Below are 13,643 nucleotides of genomic sequence, written 5' to 3'. Positions count from 1 at the left end.
TCCTCTTTAACATAAAGAAACTTTGCAAGGAATGACTATTTCATGTGGAATTAGGAAGCTGCTCCTCCATACATTACATGCACACACACACTGCTGCACAAATTCTTGTCATACTGGTCAGACCAATGGTCAATTTAGTCCAGTAGCCCATCGTCAACCAGGCGAGTACCTGATGCTTCAGAGGAATGTGTAAGAAGCCCTGCAGTGAGCAGTTATGGAATAACCTGCCCATAGAAAAAAAATTCTTCCTAGTCCCCATTAGTTAGAGTTTGGTTTATGTTCTGAAGCAGGAGAGTTTATAACTCTTCCAAAACTCCTGTTTATTATTTTAGTATTTTCTGTTATAACTCTCTCTCCTTATCTATGGGAATGTTCATTAATTGTACATATTGGAAGTATATTTTTTAACTTTCTTTCAACAGTGCCCTACAAAGCACTGGAGAAACTAGGAATTTATCATCATTTCCCTTGTCCCGTGCTACCAGACAACTGACATTTTACTTAATCTACACTACAGGAGACTTATATCTGCGCACATGTTATCATTTCATAGTGCAGGACCATTGGGATGTGCCATTTTCCATGCTCTCTGGGTAACAATCATAAGCAGAATATGAGATGCTTTGAGAAAGTCACTGGGAGGAGCTGAAATTGGCTTTGATACTTAATTCCTATTTTTTTCCTCTGACATTTGCTACTTTAGAGTTTTGATGTTAGTCTTGTTCTAATGAGAAGCTCAGGAATAGGACTGTCATCTACTGAACCCTAGAAAGATTGATGGTAGGGAGGAATATTATATCCAAAACATAATATATATAGGCTAATATATAAAAATAGTCCTAATATATAAAACACACATATGGAGTCCCTGGGTGAAATTATTTTCCCACTGAAGTCAATGGGAGTGTTTTTATTGACTTCAATAGGACCAGGGTTTCATCCTGTGTTTCTAGATAGCCAACTAGACAGATTTTATTTTCAGGAAGCATATAATGTGTATGTATTTTAATATTTTTTGAGCATTTGCTTAGAGGTTGGGTTTTTTTTGCAGATATACTATATAAATTGGCTGAATAAGTAAACAATAAATCTTTTATTTCAATAGACTGTTTGAAGCAGGGAAAGGTGTGCTTTCAACACTGTGATGGAGAGTGTGGAATTATTATTTTATATTATTTGTCTTTTTTTTTGTTCTACTCAAGAGAAAGTTTTATGTCCAATAAGTCTCAGATAAGTCGTGGCAGAAATAAAAAAAGCAGAGTAAGATTTCCTAGTATGTGCAAGTAGAAGGTTATTTCTCACTGAAATTGGTAATAGTGCGTTTGGGAAGATGATCATTCAGCTTTCAAAGGACGAAAGCAGACGTAAGTTATCTACCTCTGGATGGCTGGGGGGGGGGGGGGCTGGGGAAGAGAGAAGAGGGTAACAAAAGGTGTGGGGTGAAATAAACTAATCAGTTCTGAAGAAATTGTACCTGAAAATTTCACCAGGAGGCAGCTTAGACCGTTTTGTTTTATGGCTAAAATTCTTGGCAAAAAGACTTCTTTTCCTGTGGTTTCCTGGTAGAGGAGACTCATGAAGGCTGAGGGGCCTGACAGAGAGATGTGGAATCTCAAAACAAGCACCCTGCTGGAAGGCTTTATTGTATCTTAGGTAATATTCCTCCATTTGGCACACAAGCCCAAATGTACAAAGCTAAATGAAGTAGCTGATGTACTTGTAATTCAGCCCAGATACCAAAAATTTTAAATCACGCCTGAAAATAATGAATAATTCACAAGTCATTAGAGTGACCACAGGCAGACAAAGTACAGGCTGTGCTGAAAGAATAATTTCCATCTTGGAGAAAGAGAACTCTGCATACTGTGACTGCTGATTATAAGCAATTACATCAAGCTAAGTCAGCAAACTCTCCATACATAATGCGCAGCCCATTGAAGTCCATGGCACTGACTTCAATGAGGCTAAAATCTGATCCCCTATGAATAAAACAAAGGATGCAGATTCCTCATTATCTTTTGAGGTGCTTGCTTTCAAGCCTAAATCTTGAAGCTAGAGATAAAACCCAAACTGCTTATTCTAGAGCCAAGCATCAGGACACCTCCTTTAAGGGCAATCTCAGAGCAGGCAGCTCAGGGGAGGAAAGTTCTGTGATCTTATTCTCACTAAGTTTCCTCCAAACTCAAACCACATTGTTAGGGAAAAAGGTTTCCCCTCCTGTCTAGGGTTAGGAGGGTAGCCTTCCCTGGACTTCTGTATTAGCCAAACAAAACACAGAGTTGTGGCTCTTGGATAAAGTGAGGCACTTTAATGCTAGCAAGTACGACAGCTGAAGGGCTCACCAATTCCTTCACAGAGGAAAATGGCAAAGCCCCGAACAAAGAACAGAGATGAGCTTTTATAGCCTGGTTCAACATACATTGTGATATCTCTTCCAGTTCAAACCGGTTAACCCAGTCTGTTTGAAGTTCTGGGGTAGGTATGAACATGGAGGCTTATCTGTATAAGGAATTCTTTCCCCAAAACGGGGAGTACAGGTTACACACAATTCACATTCTTTCTACCCATAACTTTAGAGAGAAAACAGATAAGCATAGAAAAAAGACAGAAGCCTAGCTTTACATGATTATAGGGTTGTCTTCTGGTTTTTTTCTTTAGCAACATGGTGAGCTCTTAAGCTTGGAATCACTGTCCCACTCTGGCCAGACTGTGTCTTGAAGTCACAGGTTCACATGCTACACCTCCCCTGAGAGTGCTCTGGGATTGGGCTCCGTTCCTCCTCTTTCTCACTGGCCCACAAAAGAATCATGGCCACTGTGCTACCCATTAGACAGGTACAGCTCATGATCCTCTCTGTAGATGGTCCTCCTACCTCTCCATGATCTTTTAGGGGTGTTACCAAGGAGCTATGTTTGAGCACAGAGCATGCAATTGTAGCTGGCCCTTGTGCAGCAGGTGCAAAGGAAAATAAGATTCTTTGGACTTTCTCCATGCCTTTCTGCACCCACAAAATGGCAGCCACAATCTAGCCCTGAGCAGCAGATATTTCAGTCTCATTTTCAAGCCTCTTAACAACATTAGCTGAAATTATTGCTCCCTAGCATCCCCTTGCTACTCCCCTGGGCCCGTAATTACAGCCTCCCTGGCAATCTAATTAGTGTAATCCCAGCATGAAATTTCAACTGATGATGACAACAGTATTTTACTAACCCATTACTCCTGTTCTCATATAGAAAACCATCCTGGATTTATGGGGAAATAATAGAATTCTTATCCCCCCAAGGACTGCACGGCTAATGCATTTGAGATGCCTTCATTTTGAATATCTATTCAGTAACAAAAAATGTATGGGCCCTGCTTCAAAACCCATTGCTGACTTGACTGGGATTTGGATCAGGCCTATAATGCATCAAAGCATGTGTTCCTTAACAGTTATAGCATCCTGCTGTGGAAATATTATGCAGTTACCTGTGTCTTTTGAGTCTTTGTCACAATGGTGGTTTTCCAGAGGTTTATTCACAATATTTAAATGAACATTTCAGTTTTAGTCAAACATCAGGAGCAGGTTTCATATTAATTTACTATCCCAAGGTGTAGGATTTTAATGTGTTAATCTATTGGACAGGTGGACCATATTTTAAGGCAAGAGCAAATGATGGGTACTATGGAGCATTCGGGAGAGAGAGAGAGCAATATGGACTCAGATCCTCAAAGATATTTAGGCACCTAACTCCAATGGAAATATCTTTGAGGATCTAAGTCATGCTGATTATTATCGAGTTTAGTGTCAATTTGCTATGGCCCAGTGAATTCTTCTAATTACATAGACACTGGGGGACCTGAAGGTAATGGAACTATGCTGATTTACACCAGCTGAGGTCTGACGCACTGTGACCACTGGATGGTTTTCTGATCATCTGGACTTTGCCAGAAGACCCAGTGTTTGACTCTCTTATCACTGAGGTGAAGTGCTCAATGTAGTTTCTCATGTACGTGACATTTTCTAAAGTTTATCCAATTCCTAAGTGACTGAGGGGATGGGGGAGGCAAGTTGTGTTTGACTCTTGCCTTCAGGTTGAACAAATAACATTTTTAGGCTCAGCCAGGGACAAGGGAAATAGTGAATCCATCACAGCCCATGGCAGTTGACGTTTGCAAAACTGTCTTGATGTAGCGGCTCAGAAGATAGCACTGGTATCATGTGATGTCATAAATATAAAGGGAAGGGGTAAACCCCTTTAAAATCCCTCCTGGCCAGAGGAAAACTCCTCTCACCTGTAAAGGGTTAAGAAGCTAAAGGTAACCTCGCTCGCACCTGACCAAAATGACCAATGAGGAGACAAGATACTTTCAAAAGCTGGGAGGAGGGAGAGAAACAAAGGGTCTGTCTATATGCTGCTTTTGTTGGGGATAGAACAGGAATGGAGTCTTAGAACTTCTAGTAAGTAATCTAGCTAGGTACGTGTTAGATTATGATTTCTTTAAATGGCTGAGAAAAGAATTGTGCTGAATAGAATAACTATTTCTGTCTGTGTATCTTTTTTGTAACTTAAGGTTTTGCCTAGAGGGATTCTCTATGTTTTGAATCTAATTACCCTGTAAGGTATCTACCATCCTGATTTTACAGAGGGGATTTCCTTACTTCTATTTACTCCTATTTCTATTAAAAGTCTTCTTGTAAGAAAACTGAATGCTTTTTCATTGTTCTCAGATCCAAGGGTTTGGGTCTGTGGTCACCTACGCAAATTGGTGAGGCTTTTTACCAAACCTTGTCCAGGAAGTGGGGTGCAAGGTTTTGGGAAGCATTTGGGGGGAAAGATGTTTCCAAACAGCTCTTCCCCAGTAGCCAGTATTTGTTTGGTGGTGGTAGCGGCCAATCCAAGGACAAAGGGTGGAATATTTTGTATCTTGGGGAAGTTTTGATCTAAGCTGGTAAAGATACGCTTAGGAGGTTTTCATGCAGGTCCCCACATCTGTACCCTAGCGTTCAGAGTGGGGGAGGAACCTTGACATGGTGGCAGAGTGGTGGGATTAATCTGAAATCATTTTGAGATCCAGTTGAGATTTTTTGAACTAGAAATACAGATTTTAAAAAGGAAATTTTTTTGCCTTTAGAAAGGAAGTCCAGAAAGCAGCTGAAACTGAAAGCAGCTTGTTTTTTCTCTGTTTTGTGGCCAAGCAGAGACAAAAGGGGATTATCTTTGTGAATTGCAGGTTTTCTTTGCCTGGAGGCAGGGTACTTAACTCCTGCAGGGAAATTCACAGTCTTCCAACCCAGAGTTTTTTTTTTCCCCTAAAAGTAAACAAGGGGGGGGGGGGAAGTGTTCTACCGATTTGCCTGGAGACAAAAGTGGCAGGGTTTTTTTTTTTTTTTTTAGGATTTTGATTTTTTACAAGGAGCACAAGTTTGAAAAGGAATTTTTTTTTTCCTTTAGGCTGCTGGTAAGCAGGTTTCCAAGTAGTTGGAGGTTTTTTGCTTTGATTTGGGCCCAGAGCAGAGACAAGGGAATTGTCTTTTTCTGTAGGCTGACAAGTGAGCTGTAGCTCACGAAAGCTCATGCTCAAATAAATTGGTTAGTCTCTAAGGTGCCACAAGTACTCCTTTTCTTTTTGCAAATACAGACTAACACGGCTGTTACTCTGAAACCTATCAGAGAATAGGTATTCTATTCCAGCACAGCAAAATTTTACAGCCAAGTTTTGTTTGTTTATTTCTAAACCTTGGGTGTAAAGTTAGTTAAAAACAGAGAGGTTAGAATGACAAAATCCACGGCTCAACAAAAGCTGGAATTAGCCAGATTTCAGGCTGAGGAAAAACAAAGGGAACATGAAAGACAGATAGAACTCATGCGGCTGAAGAAGGAGGAGAGGGAAAAAGAGAGGAAGCATGCACTGGAGATGGAGAAGGTAAAGGCTCAGCAGAATATACCAACAAACCCTAGCAATCCTTCTCCAGGTACCACTCCTCATCCCAGAAAGTTCCCCACCTACAAGGCAGGCGATGATACTGAGGCCTTCCTAGAAAACTTCGAAAGGGCCTGCCTTGGGTACAACATCTCTACTGACCAATACATGGTAGAGCTGAGGCCGCAGCTCAGTGGACCCTTAGCTGAGGTGGCAGCTGAAATGCCTAAAGAACACATGAACAAGTATGAACTGTTTAAATCCAAGGCGAGAGTCAGAATGGGGACAACACCCGAGCATTCTCGTCGGAGGTTCAGAGCCCTAAGGTGGAAACCAGACATGTCATTTACCCAACATGCCTACCACATTGTGAAACATTGGAATGCCTGGATATCAGGAGCAAGTGTTGAATCTCCAGTAAATTTGCCCTTCCTAATGCAAATGGAACAATTCTTAGAGGGAGTTCCTGAGGAAATAGAAAGATACATCCTAGATGGGAAGCCCAAAACTGTAATCGAGGCAGGAGAGATTGGAGCCAGATGGGTGGAGGTGGCAGAGAAGAAGAAAACTGGTCGCAGTTGGAGCGGAGACCAGAAGGGACAACCCCAAACCACACCCTATTACCGGGGGCTGCCCAAGGCCCCACCTACCTCCCAAAGAACCCTCCAGACACCTTATCGTCCCACCACCCCATTCTCCAGCAACCCACCTCGCCCCAGTGACCTGTCAGCTGGACGATGTTTTAAATGTAACGAGCTGGGGCATGTAAAGGCCAACTGCCCCAAGAACCCCAACAGGTTACAGTTCATTGCACCGGAATCACACCAGAGGTCCGCAGGCCCAGATACCTCCCAGATACCCTTGGAGCGGAGGGAAACTGTGAGTGTGGGCGGGAAGAAGGTCACCGCGTGGAGGGACACCGGAGCACAAGTGTCAGCTATCCATGCTTCCTTAGTGGACCCCAATTTAATCAACCCAGAGATCCAAGTGGCGATTCAACCCTCCAAGTCCAACTCTTTCAATTTGCATACAGCCAAGTTGCCTGTCCAGTACAAGGGCTGGTCAGGAACGTGGACTTTTGCAGTCTATGATGATTATTCCATCCCCATGCTGTTGGGGGAGGACTTGGCCAATCATGTGAAGCAGGCCAAGAGGGTGGGAACGGTCACCCGCAGCCAGGCTAAAGAAGCCGTGAGGCCTAGCTCTGTTCCGGAAACTTCTATCAGGACCCGGTCAGAGGTGATGGACCCGGACCCCAGGCCAATGTCTGCAACAGCAGTAGTGGATCCAGTCCCAGAGATCCAGATGGAACCAGTCCCAGAACCGGAACCAGCCAAACAACCAACACCAGACCCATTGCCAGCACTGAATCCAGTACTTGCAACCTCAACACCAGAGGGCCCCACCAAACCTGAACTGGCAGCAGCCGATAATCCTACACAAGAGGCTCATCCGGAGCCTGAATCCCAACACAGTGCACCTGCGGAGAGCGGTTCACCGTCAACAGAAACAGCTCCATCCCCTACATCGCTTCCAGAGGGACCAAGCATAGGTCCACAATCCCATGAGGAACTGATGTCTCCAACATCAAGGGAACAGTTTTAGACCGAACAGGAAGCAGATGAAAGCCTCCAGAGAGCTTGGACGGCGGCATGGAGCAACCCACCGCCTCTCAGCTCTTCTAATCGATCCAGGTTTGTTGTAGAAAGAGGACTTTTATACAAGGAAACTCTTTCTGGTGGACACCAGGAAGACTGGCATCCTCAGAGACAGTTGGTAGTTCCAACTAAATACCAGGCCAAGCTCTTGAGCTTAGCCCATGATCACCCTAGTGGCCATGCTGGGGTGAACAGGACCAAAGACCGTTTGGGGGGGGTCATTTCACTGGGAGGGAATGGGCAAGGATGTTTCTACCTATATCCGGTCTTGTGAGGTGTGCCAAAGAGTGGGAAAACCCCAAGACCAGGTCAAAGCCCTTCTCCAGCCACTCCCCATCATTGAAGTTCCATTTCAGAAAGTAGCTGTGGATATTCTGGGTCCTTTTCCAAAAAAGACAGCCAGAGGAAAGCAGTACATACTGACTTTCATGGATTTTGCCACCCGATGGCCGGAAGCAGTAGCTCTAAGCAACACCAGGGCTAAAAGTGTGTGCCAGGCACTAGCAGACATTTTTGCCAGGGTAGGTTGGCCCTCCGACATCCTCACAGATGCAGGGACTAATTTCCTGGCAGGAACTATGGAAAACCTTTGGGAAGCTCATGGGGTAAATCACTTGGTTGCCACTCCTTACCACCATCAAACAAATGGCATGGTGGAGAAGTTTAATGGGACTTTGGGGGTCATGATACGTAAATTCGTAAATGAGCACTCCAATGATTGGGACCTAGTGTTGCAGCAGTTGCTCTTTGCCTACAGAGCTGTACCACATCCCAGTTTAGGGTTTTCCCCATTTGAACTTGTATATGGCAGTGAGGTTAAGGGGCCATTGCAGTTGGTGAAGCAGCAATGGGAGGGATTTACACCTTCTCCAGGAACTAACATTCTGGACTTTGTAACCAACCTACAAAACACCCTCCAAACCTCTTTAGCCCTTGCTGAAGAAAACTTACAGGATGCTCAAAAAGAGCAAAAAGCCTGGTATGATAAACATGCCAGACAGCGTTCCTTCAAAGTAGGAGACCAGGTCATGGTCTTAAAGGCGCTCCAGGCCCATAAAATGGAAGCATCGTGGGAAGGGCCATTCACGGTCCAGGAGCGCCTGGGAGCTGTTAATTATCTCATAGCATTCCCCACCTCCAACCAAAAGCCTAAGGTGTACCATATTAATTCTCTAAAGCCCTTTTATTCCAGAGAATTAAAGGTTTGTCAGTTTACAGCCCAGGGAGGAGACGATGCTGAGTGGCCTGAAGGTGTCTACTACGAAGGGAAAAGGTGAACCTCTCCATTACCCTTGGGCGTATGCAGCGACAGCAGATCAAGGAGCTGTGCACTAGGTACGCGCCAACGTTCTCAGCCACCCCAGGACTGACTGAACGGGCATACCACTCCATTGACACAGGTAATGCTCACCCAATTAGAGTCCAACCTTACCGGGTGTCTCCTCAAGCTAAAACTGCTATAGAACGGGAGATCCAGGATATGTTACAGATGGGTGTAATCCGCCCCTCTGGAAGTGCATGGGCATCTCCAGTGGTTTTAGTTCCCAAACCAGATGGGGAAATACGTTTTTGCGTGGACTACCGTCAGCTAAATGCTGTAACTCGCCCAGGCAACTATCCAATGCCATGCACAGATGAACTATTAGAGAAACTGGGATGGGCCAGTTTCATCTGGTAGAGATGACATCATCTAAGTCATCTCTACCTTGGACTTAACCAAGGGGTATTGGCAGGTACCGCTAGATGAATCTGCCAAGGAAAGGTCAGCCTTCACCACACATCTCGGGCTGTATGAATTTAATGTACTCCCTTTCGGGCTCCGAAATGCACCTGCCACCTTCCAAAGACTTGTAGATGGTCTCCTAGTGGGATTAGGAGAATATGCAGTCGCCTACCTTGATGCTGTGGCCATATTTTCAGATTCCTGGGCAAACCACCTGGAACATCTACAAAAAGTCCTTGAGCGCATAAGGGAGGCAGGACTAACTGTTAAGGCTAAGAAGTGTCAAATAGGCCTAAACAGAGTGACTTACCTTGGACACCAGGTGGGTCAAGGAACTATCAGCCCCCTACAGGCCAAAGTGGATGCTATCCAAAAGTGGCCTGTCCCAAAGTCAAAGAAACAGGTTCAATCCTTCTTAGGTTTGGCCGGTTATTACAGACGATTTGTACCACAATACAGCCAAATCGCCGCCCCACTGACCTAACCAAACAGACCTAACCAAACAGAAACAACCAAATGCTGTTCAGTGGACCAAAAAGTGTCAGAAGGCCTTTAACAAGCTTAAAGCGACACCCATGTCTGACCCTGTACTAAGGGCCCCAGACTTTGACAAACCGTTCCTAGTAACCACAGATGCGTCCGAGCGTGGTGTGGGAGCAGTTTTAATGCAGAAAGGACCTGATCAAGAATTCCACCCTGTAGTGTTTCTCAGCAAAAAACTGTGAGAGGGAAAGCAACTGGTCAGTCACTGAAAAAGAATGTTACGCCATTGTCTAGGCTCTGGAAAAGCTACGCCCATATGTTTGGGGACGGCGTTTCCACCTGCAAACCGACCATGCTGCACTGAAGTGGCTTCACACTGTCAAAGAAACTAACAAAAAACTTCTTTGGTGGAGTTTAGCTCTCCAAGATTTTGATTTCGACATCCAACACATCTCAGGAGCTTCTAACAAAGTGGCTAATGCACTCTCCCGTGAAAGTTTCCCAGAATCAACTGGTTAAAATCGTCCTTGAGATGTGGAAAATATTGTTAGTCTTTATGTACGTGGTAGTATATTTAGAGATGCATGTGTCTTATTACCTCTGTTTTTCCTAGAGCTCCAGGAAGAAATCCCAGCCAGTGTTTCACCCTAGCTGAGATTTGGGGGGCATGTCATAAATATAAAGGGAAGGGTAAACCCCTTTAAAATCCCTCCTGGCCAGAGGAAAACTCCTCTCACCTGTAAAGGGTTAAGAAGCTAAAGGTAACCTCGCTCGCACCTGACCAAAATGACCAATGAGGAGACAAGATACTTTCAAAAGCTGGGAGGAGGGAGAGAAACAAAGGGTCTGTGGGTCTGTCTTTATGCTGCCTTTGCCGGGGATAGACCAGGAATGGAGTCTTAGAACTTTTAGTAAGTAATCTAGCTAGGTACGTGTTAGATTATGATTTCTTTAAATGGCTGAGAAAAGAATTGTGCTGAATAGAATAACTATTTCTGTCTGTGTATCTTTTTTGTAACTTAAGGTTTTCCCAGGGGGATTCTCTATGTTTTGAATCTAATTACCCTGTAAGGTATCTACCATCCTGATTTTACAGAGGGGATTTCTTTACTTCTATTTACTCCTATTTCTATTAAAAGTCTTCTTGTAAGAAAACTGAATGCTTTTTCATTGTTCTCAGATCCAAGGGTTTGGGTCTGTGGTCACCTACGCAAATTGGTGAGGCTTTTTACCAAACCTTGTCCAGGAAGTGGGGTGCAAGGTTTTGGGAAGTATTTGGGGGGAAAGACGTTTCCACACAGCTCTTCCCCAGTAACCAGTATTTGTTTGGTGGTGGTAGCGGCCAATCCAAGGACAAAGGGTGGAATATTTTGTACCTTGGGGAAGTTTTGACCTAAGCTGGTCAAGATAAGCTTAGGAGGTTTTCATGCAGGTCCTCACATCTGTACCCTAGCATTCAGAGTGGGGGAGGAACCTTGACATGTGACCTCAACCCTAGAACAGAAATCTCCATTGGTACGTTGCACCTGCTGGATGAGTGTTTTTTAAAATTTAATCTTCCTTTTGATTTGAATGTTATAGCATACTTGCAGATACTGGAAGAAAAGATGTGGTTCGTACTAGGGCTCAACTAGGGGCAAGGTCTAAATGGCCTAGTAAGTCTTCTACATCTCTGAACTATTTCCCTTCATTACATCAAATTACCTAGTATCTGTGCAGTCACCACAGATTGAATAGTACTTTACACACAGAGCAGAAAGAGAACCAGAACATCCATAAAATAATCCCTCACTTAGGGTTAAATTTACTTCTGTTCAGACTTATGCACCATTTAAGTCTCAATTAATTTCTATTTTCAGGGCTTAAGTGGGATTTAAATAGTCCATATGCCTTGTGCAGGGCCTTTGCACAAAGATAAATTTCATCCATTCAGACTCATAAGAATAATACAATTAAAACAACACCAGTTCACTTGAATAGCTTTTTAACAGAATGTAACATGGCTGCTATAGAAGTAGCTATTTGCTGCGTTTGTTTCCCCCCAATACCAGTACACCCATGAAGATGCACATTTCTTCTTCTTTAATGATTTCTGATGTCAGTTCAGAGATTGCTCATTTATTTGACCTTCTGTTTGTTTTGCGCCAGGGTGAATGTTCTCAGAAGTGCTATTACATCTTTGTCATCGAGACCATCTGCGTGGCTTGGTTCTCGCTGGAGCTCTGCCTCCGATTCATTCAGGCGAAGAGCAAGTGTCACTTCTTCAGAGGCCCCCTAAATATAATTGATTTCTTGGCTATTTCACCCTATTATGTTTCCCTCATAGTGGTAGATGACGAGCCAAGTGAGGAGGCTGAGAGGCCGAGCAGCAACTCATATTTGGAGAAGATTGGACTGGTGCTACGAGTCTTACGTGCCTTGAAGATCTTGTATGTAATGCGCCTTGCCAGGCACTCCTTAGGCCTGCAGACTTTGGGGCTCACGGTTCGAAGGTGCACCCGAGAATTTGGCCTGCTTTTGCTCTTCTTGTGTGTAGCTGTCACCCTGTTTTCTCCCCTGGTCTACTTGGCTGAGAATGAATCTGGGAAGGTCCTTGAATTTACAAGCATTCCTGCCTCATACTGGTGGGCTATCATCTCAATGACCACTGTGGGATATGGAGATATGGTACCAAGAAGTGTCCCAGGCCAGATGGTGGCTCTGAGTAGCATCCTCAGTGGGATTCTAATTATGGCTTTCCCAGCAACCTCGATATTCCACACTTTCTCCCATTCCTATTCAGAGTTGAGACAACAACATGAAAGATTACAGTCCCAGCTAAACAGGATAAAAAGCATCAATCACTCCGATGAAACTGATACCTTCAATGAGACAGACAGTTTGACTTCAGAGGCGCCAATGTCGCCGATTAAGTACATTTACAGAGGAAACTAAGGCTTGCTGCAAAATGTCTTTAAGTACACGAATAAAGCAAAGCAACAACATGTGACTTACCATGTGCAATGCAATTGCTGAAATGGGTATAATAAATTGACCAAGCCAAATGGAGTCTGACAATACATCACTATGGACTTAGTCTTACATCACTTTGACTAAGGAAGTCAAAGGTCAGGGGTTATTCAACAACAGATATTTATTAAGCACTACCATTCTCTTCTTATTGATAAAACTAATGATAAAGTCCAACTTTGTCTATATCATAAAAAATATCCAGCTGAATCCCTAACACTGAATGAGTAGCAAGCAGAATTTTGCTGGCCTAAATAACAATTGTTCTTTTGTTTGCCTTTGAGTTTCCAGTGTTCTTTGCAATTAACACCTGGAGCCAAGCATTAGAATGGATTCTTGTAGGGCTACGCATCATTGCCCTTTTTACAATGCTCATCAATTGGTATATAAAAGAGTCCTTGATATCAATACATATCTATATCCAAAGGCACCAACAAGCTAAAATAAAAGTTTTTAAAGCTCGTTCTGCAGTTACATGATCTATCTATAAGTAAAGAATTGCACTGCTACTGTAAATGATTTACATAATCCCATAAAAGACTTTGGTTAAAATGCAATTTCAATCTGCCATCTGTAAACATTTCACACTAGATACAAAAAGTTTTCAGGCTTTTTTCTTACATGTACTCGACTCAGATAATGACGAAAGAATTAAAAAAGCTTAGTGACTAAAAGAGAGGAATCAATGTTATCCTGTTTATTGGAGTGTGATGGTGTGTCACCATGTAAGAAAGGTTAAAAATAAATCTGGCAGACATGATAGCACTCTGATATTGATGCCCTTTTAATATTTAGAAACAGTGAAATGAATTATTTAGGATGGGACAATGGGTGTAGTTAGGAATGAGGGGATTAAACAGAAAAGG

At 43.4% G+C, this 13,643-nt stretch overlaps 1 protein-coding gene across 2 annotated transcripts in view; it reads left to right on the top strand.

The window, feature by feature from the left end:
• The window catches only part of KCNG4 (potassium voltage-gated channel modifier subfamily G member 4), a 29,391-nt gene extending 16,503 nt beyond the window's left edge, over positions 1–12,888 (top strand). For both annotated transcript variants that reach the window (XM_084644595.1, XM_084644594.1), the window contains exon 3: positions 11,917–12,888. In XM_084644595.1, the coding sequence (XP_084500721.1) occupies positions 11,917–12,702 (786 nt within the window). In that variant the 3' untranslated portion in view covers positions 12,703–12,888. The remainder of the gene's footprint in view (positions 1–11,916) is intronic.
• Positions 12,889–13,643: the final 755 nt, after the last annotated feature.

This window comes from Lepidochelys olivacea (genome assembly GCF_965140295.1).
Source record: "Lepidochelys olivacea isolate rLepOli2 genome assembly, chromosome: 12".
NCBI lineage: Eukaryota > Metazoa > Chordata > Testudines > Cheloniidae > Lepidochelys > Lepidochelys olivacea.
The sequence above is the reverse complement of the archived record's forward strand: the minus strand, read 5'-3'. Positions and strand labels throughout refer to the sequence as shown.